The following is a 7,170-nucleotide window of genomic DNA, read 5'->3' on the forward strand; positions in this document are numbered from 1 at the left end:
TACCCTTTACCTACGTTCTTACTTTCTTACTTTCCCCTTCCCCCCCTCCCGTCCCCCTCCCCCCCTACCCCCTCCCCCCCCACCACACACACACACAATTCTTTACAGAATTTCATTTTTAACATATAATGGAGTACAATATAAGGTGATCCAGTCAATCTCCGAAGAATGGAGAAATCTCCATCTCTTATGCCCAAAAGCCTTTAATTCATTTCTTTCTTTTTCTCCCCTTTACCAGGAGCAACCAGGCCTTTCCTTATTCTGCCTAACCATTTTCCAAAAATGTCCACCTCCATTTTCCTCCTTTGGCTTGTTAGCATTCCTCTAGCCATTCATGCCGCCCGTACTAATAAGATTCAACCCCACGGTAATTAATATGCTTGTTCAATTTCTATGACATTTGTCTTAATTTGTTCTGAGGTGATCTAGAACGGGTTCTGTTCTGTTACTTCGATTGAACTTATAGCTTTTGGCTCGAAATTATATACACATATTAATCTACTGACTCTAAATTCTGAATTCGTCTATGATTTGTTGAGTTGCGAATTGTTTTGACATTTTGGATAATCATTTTGATCATACAGGTTTCCTTCTAAATTGTGGTGGAAATGAAAAAATTGAACAAGATTCGCTTACGTATACACCAGATGACAACTTTATAAAAACAGGAAATAAATCAGAGATACAACAAGAAGGGCTAGTACCTTTATTATCATCTGTTCGTTATTTCCCAGATGATGTAGAAGAAAAATTTTGCTATCATTTCCCAGTGAATAAAGGAAGGAAATTGCTGGTGAAAACCATATATTATTATGGAGGTTTTGATGGAGGCAAAGAACCACCAATATTTGATCAGATTATTGATGGTACAAAGTGGAATATTAATACAACGGCGGATTATGCAGAAGGCCTCAGCTCCTATTATGAAATTATTATGGTTGCTCATAATAAGGTTTTGACTATTTGTCTTGCAAAAAATGAGCACACAACTTCAAATCCTTTTATCTCAGCGATTGAATTGCTGTATCTTGATGATTCCCTTTATAATTCAACTGATTTTGGGAAATATGCATTGGTTACTCTTGCTCGTCATAGCTTTGGATCTCATGATACCATAATGTATGTATGCATTTCTATTCCTTTTTTTTTCGAGTTTTCACTATCGGTTTTTGGGATAATTTTGTGGATGGTCATCCAATTTTCAGTTTATTAAAAACGCATCACTAGGTATGAGATATGTTTATTTATATACCCAGCATCTCTCCTCTATTTGGTCGATGTTAGATTTGTCTAGGGTGTCACATATACCCCTTAGGGTCCTGAGGTTTGCTCCACCACAGTTCAAGGTTTCACGCGGAGTGGCTCTGATACCATATATAACAGCCCGGCCTATTAGTGATATTGTTAGCTTTGGGTCTAGGCCCGCATGGCTTTAAAACGCGTCACTAGAGTATAAGATCTGGTTACTTATATACCCAATATTTCTTTCGTATTTTGTTGATATAGGATTTAACTAGGGTGTCACAACAATTCAATTGTATATCTATATACTGCAGAAAGTAAACAAGGCAGGAAAATGCTAATGTCAATCCTGAAATAACAAGTAGGTTGTCACATGCAAAAAATTGTTAGCAAGTACATCTACGTCTTCAACTTACTTTAAATAATATTGATGTGGCACCACTTAAAGAAAACAAAAAGCTCATTTGTCAACGCAATCTTATACCCGATGTCTTTCACCATGTGACATATAATAGCCTTTTTTTTAATTTTTTAAGCGGTGCCACATGAATATTATGTAAGGCGAGTTGTTGAAGTGACACAACCCACTGTTTCTGGGGGACGTATTTAGCATTTTTCGATGTTTTTCATTTTCTGTGATATATAGTCATAATTGAGTTATTTTTCCTTCCCATTACAACAATTAGTTTTAGATTTTGGTAGAAGAAATTGAAAGTTGGATGACCCGTCTGTGAAACTATCCCTTAGTTTTTGTCGTGACCCCTTTTCTTGAGCTGGAAACAACACAAATATACATCTATTTGATGTTGAAATTTTCAATACCTGCCCTATGTTGCTCGGACTCTCCGAAAATGTTGTCGGATGCGAGTCGGATCCTCCAAAAATAGTGTATTTTTTGAGGATCCGATACGGGTGCGGCATCATTTTGGAGAATTCGCGCAACATAGCAGAGTTCATACATCTATATGAAGGGTAGCCTTGGCGTAACTGGTAAAGTTGTTGTCATGTGACCGGGAAGTCAGAGGTTCGGGCCGTGAAAATAGCCTCTTGCAAAAATGCAGGGTAAGGCCGTGTACAATAGACCCTTGTGGTCCGGCCCTTCTCCGAACCCTGTACATAGCGGGAGCTTAGTGCACTGGGTTGCCCTTTTTATTCTTCTTTAAATGTTTTGTTTGATTACATCGATATTAATTGAAATTTGATAGATGATGTTGAATATGTTGAACTAGTTTTCCAGATGACAAATTCAATCGTTATTGGTATCCACTACTCGATGACAATCCAGTTGTAACAAGCCATACAAGTATAACTCCTTCAACATTCTGGAATATGCCACCTGAAAAGCTATTTGAAAATTCAATAACAGCCAGTAGAGGCAAAACTCTTGTGGTAAATTGGCCACCATTTCCAGTTCCTAAGACATACTACTACATTGCTTTGTACTTTCAAGATAGTAGGACGCCGAGCCCCTTTAGCTGGAGAGTTTTTGATGTTTTAGTGAATGGAGCAAAATTCTACAGCAACCTTAATGTCACGACCGATGGTGTCACTGTTTATAGCACAACTTGGCCTCTTGAAGGAGAAACTAAGATTACATTGATTCCCCCAAATAATAGTCCTGTTGGACCTGTGATTGCTGCTGGTGAACTCTTCCAACTTTTGCCTCTTGCTGGACTAACTCTCACTAGAGATGGTAATGGTTCTTTTCAGCAATATTTTCTTTACTAGTCAGTGGCGGATCCTGAGCCGAGGGTCTTTCGAAAACAGTCTCTCTACATTCATTTGGTACGGGTAAGGTCTGTGTAAACTTTACCCTCCCCAGATCCCACTTGTGGAATTTCACTGGGCTTGTTGTTGTTGTTGTTGTTGTTTTCAGTGGCGGATCCGAGTTTAGATGCCATGAGTTTTGAGTTGGATCCGCTATTGTTACTATTTGTCTGTCAATTTAGTTGTTAGTTTCTGGAGTAACTAAGGGGAGCCTTGGCATAACCGGTAAAGTTGCTGCCATGAGACTAGGAGGTCACGGGTTTGAGCTGTGGAGACAGTCTCTTGCAAAAATGTAGGGAAAGACTGCGTACAGTAGACCCTTGTGGTCCGGCCCTTCCTCGGACCCTGCACATAGCGGAAACTTAGTACACCGAGCTGTCTTCTTTTTCTTTCTAGAGTAACATATTTTTTGTTGCACTTAAACAGTGGCAGTAATGGAAGATTTGAGAAAAAGCTTTAACAAAAAACCTCAAGATTGGCATGGCGATCCATGCCTTCCAAAAGACAAGTCATGGACTGGAGTTACATGCTCTTCGGGCATGAATACACGAATCATCTCCCTGTAAGTTTAATTTTCTGATTTAATCCAGGAGTAATATTAGTAATTTGACTAATGATAAATCAATAATATATCACTTTTCTGATACTACAATTTTGTGCACTTGGTTATGTTTTGGATAAAGGAATTTGACCAATGCTGGAATTTCTGGACCATTGCCACCAAGCATATCCAAATTAACTGCACTCACTCATCTGTAAGCTATCATTTATTATATCACATTGCTTTTGTTTTTGTTATCTACAAATTAATGGAATATTACTAATTGAAAATGACTCATTTAAAGGTGGCTTGGAAGTAATGAACTTACAGGGAAAATACCTGATTTAAGCCAATTGAAGAACCTAGAAACTCTGTAAGTTCCGATTTGTGCTTCTTTTTCCTGCTTTTTCTTTATAACCGAGAAATTCCCAAGGGCCAGCTGGTGCATGGCTCGAAACTTGGTATATATAATGGGCCTACTCTATCCTTCTCTACTTAAATACCAGACTTTTGTTTGATAAGCAAAAAAATAAGAATTTTCTTTTTCATATTTGACTCTATTTCTTATCCTATGTCGGAATCTGAAACAAATCCAATATTGTCCTGCAATGAAAAAGGCACTTAGAGAACAACCAGTTGCAAGGATCAATCCCGGAATCATTAGGACAGCTTCCCAAACTTAAAGAAGTGTATGCTCCTCTTTGATTAAACTCTGTTTTCATTTTGTATATTTGATGATTAAAGATCAGATCTTTAAGTTATATTTCTGGTTTTATAGGTTTCTTCAAAACAACCACCTCAAAGGGAGCATTCCAGCAAGCCTAAAAAACAAAAATGGCATAAACCTTAAGTGAGTAATCTTGAATTGAAACCTGTCTCTATTTACAAATTTGATACTCCATTCGTTTCAATTTAAATGACACATTTTACCGAGAGTCAAACTGTGTGAAGTTTGACTAATGTTTTAAAATATATTTTTGTTATCGTATTGACATGGAAAAGATTGCAACTTATAGTACTTTTCATGTAGTTTTGAATATCAAAATTTTAATTTTAAACTACTAAGTTGAACTAATTTAATTTAGCTTCAAAGTTCAGTCAAATTGATTCTCGATAAGCAAAATGTATCATATAAATTGAAACAAAGGGAGTACAACTTTTTTTGATCTTATTGATGTTATTTAATATCTGTTGTTTTAGGGTCACTCCTGGAAATGAAGTATCAAGTTAAATAGAGGAATAAATGATGTACGCACCAGAATTTGTTACACATTTCAAGAAGTGGACAGAAACAAAGAGAAACACAAGCAAGAAGTTGGGATGGAGGGATTCGAAAGAAGTGCATTTAGTCTTTGGTATACTTGGTTTATAGCATAAGTGCATAACCATAATCAAATCTAAAATTAAAAAATATAATTAGCAACGTAAGGGTGTGTTTGTACATCAGTTATTATGACCAGTAATGATTTAATAGAGGATAGATGTAACCATGTTTTTCTAGGCTAAATTTCACAAATAGTCATATAACTTTGACTTCTTTTTTTTTTCACTAAAGTCATATAACTTTGTTTTTTCACACAAAACTCATAAAACTTTCACTAATTCACACAAAAATTATAGTGATCGGAAAACACAATTTTCTGGTAGTATTTTCTTATTCCACGTCTTTTATTTTTATTTTTAGTCTACTAAATAATAACTCAATTAAAATAAGAATGACCCAACCCGGTCCGACTCAGCCGACCCAATATATATATATATATATATATATATATATATATATATATATATATTATTAAAAGTGAATCCTTCAGAACACGATACTTCTATCTTTTATTTTCTTTTCAAGATTTTCATTCACATTGATAGCATTTTTATTTCAAATGCTCTCTAATTATACCATTTATTTCCTTTTTTTTTTTTTGGTAAGACTCATGCATTCCGAACTAAGTTTTTTTGTGGGGGTTTAGAATTCACTTTTTGTATTATTTTAATTTATGTATATAGATTTTGGGTAGGCTGGGTTGGATCATTCCCATTTTAAGAGAAAAATACAAAAATAACCGGAATCGAAACCAGTTACATTCATAGAAAAAAATAAATAAATTTTAATATATATTACCGAAAAATTGTGTTTTCCGGTCACTATGAATTTTTGTGAGTTAGTGAAAGTTTTATGATTTTTTGTGTGAGAAAATAAAGTTACATGACTTTGATGGAAAAAAGTTATAATTATATGACCATTTGTGAAATTTACCTGGTTTGTCTACTACAACTTGCTTCTTTTTTGTTTTTTTTTTTGGGTGGGGGAGGTAATGAAATATTGTATAAAAAATGTTTTGAGGGGGACTTTGCCAAAGTTCATGGAGAGAATGTAAACTACCATCACCTATTCTGACCACCTAAAAGTTATCTGAAAAAGGAAAAAAAAAGAAGTCAAATGCAAATTCTTCCAAGTTTAAATGGAACAGCATTTGTCACGTTACAGTTTGCTCCACCTATTTCTTCTAAGAGCCAAACAAAACTACGTTTTTCGTCTAAGAAACCATTTTCGCTACTAAGTTGTGTATTCAAATTATCTTTTCCAATATTGTTTTTGAAATTTGTTTGGCTCAAAAGTTATCGATATACTTTGCAAGCTTAAAAACAATCAAAAGTAGGAAAGGGTAAATCGTAATCAAATATAATAGACCTAGAGATGAAAAATGAAGTTGTTGTTGTAGATCTAATAGTGTAAAATGATAATATGAACTCAAGAGAAAGTATTCGTTAGAGATAGAGATAGAGATAGAGAGAGAGTAGGAGAAAATGAGAGCCTTGTATTCTTCCAGAATCCCCTTTTTACAATGTGAAGGTCTCCCTTATATAGTAGGAGACCTCCCTCGAAATAATCAAAAAGATACAAAAATAGGTAACGTTTTTCTAGTGAAGACACTGAGTCTTAAACGATGTCGCTTTTGTCCCCACGTCCAAGTCGTACCCTTACGTTAGTCGACGTATACTCACTGGGCGTACCCATGGGCGTAGAGACGTTAACGGTCAAATTTGACCCTATACAGTTAGTCCCTCCGTTCGTTGGAGACGCATTCGGTAGGCGTCTTCAATGGGCGGAAATGCAAACCTCGTCTTAGGAGAATTTGACCTTGACCTGGGGCGGCAACGTGCATGAGGCGAAATGTATGACGTTGTTGAGCCACTGACGCGTGGCTTCCTTTTCGGAATGACGTCATCGCCTGTATGCGTCACTATTATACTTACTCCCGAGGCGGTTCAAAGGATGATGTGACATTTTGGTTTCCCGCACACGTTTTGAATCATGACTCTTCGATTTCTGCGCAACCTAACCCTATAAATGGGGGAGAGGTTCAATCCGATTCATCTTTCGAACCTTTGGAAAACATTTTCTGGTTTACTTCTTTGCCTTTCTTTCTTGTAACCGTTATTTCGTGTGAGACTCCTCCACTTCTTTGAAGTCATATTTCTCGTCGTTAGTGCCTTATTTCCCCAACAGAATCATCATGGTAAAACGTCGTCAAGGTGGTAAAAAGACCAAGGACACTGACCCATCTAGGGTTCCGCCTTCCTCTGGCGGTGAGGAGAAGGAAGTGAAAAAGACCCTC

The 7,170-nt window shown here is 36.3% G+C and overlaps 1 protein-coding gene across 1 annotated transcript; it reads left to right on the forward strand.

Moving 5' to 3' along the window:
* The first annotated feature begins 152 nt into the window (after positions 1-152).
* Positions 153-5,207, forward strand: LOC109213955 (probable LRR receptor-like serine/threonine-protein kinase At1g67720). Its single transcript, XM_019377802.1, has 9 exons — positions 153-367; positions 585-1,119; positions 2,472-2,935; positions 3,436-3,571; positions 3,693-3,764; positions 3,855-3,923; positions 4,168-4,239; positions 4,329-4,400; positions 4,751-5,207. Exons 1-9 carry the CDS (start codon positions 283-285, stop codon positions 4,779-4,781), a joined length of 1,536 nt encoding a protein of 511 aa, XP_019233347.1. The 5' UTR covers positions 153-282; the 3' UTR covers positions 4,782-5,207.
* The last annotated feature ends 1,963 nt before the right edge of the window (positions 5,208-7,170 follow it).

The sequence above is a fragment of the Nicotiana attenuata genome, unplaced genomic scaffold (genome assembly GCF_001879085.1).
Source record: "Nicotiana attenuata strain UT unplaced genomic scaffold, NIATTr2, whole genome shotgun sequence".
In the NCBI taxonomy this organism is placed as follows: domain Eukaryota; kingdom Viridiplantae; phylum Streptophyta; class Magnoliopsida; order Solanales; family Solanaceae; genus Nicotiana; species Nicotiana attenuata.

Coding starts and splice junctions, on each gene's coding strand:
- LOC109213955 (XM_019377802.1), top strand. CDS start 283: ATGTCCACCTCCATTTTCCTCCTTTGGCTTGTTAGCATTCCTCTAGCC. Junction 3,924..4,167: donor TTGAAGAACCTAGAAACTCT/GTAAGTTCCGAT, acceptor GCAATGAAAAAG/GCACTTAGAGAACAACCAGT. Junction 4,401..4,750: donor AAAAATGGCATAAACCTTAA/GTGAGTAATCTT, acceptor CTGTTGTTTTAG/GGTCACTCCTGGAAATGAAG.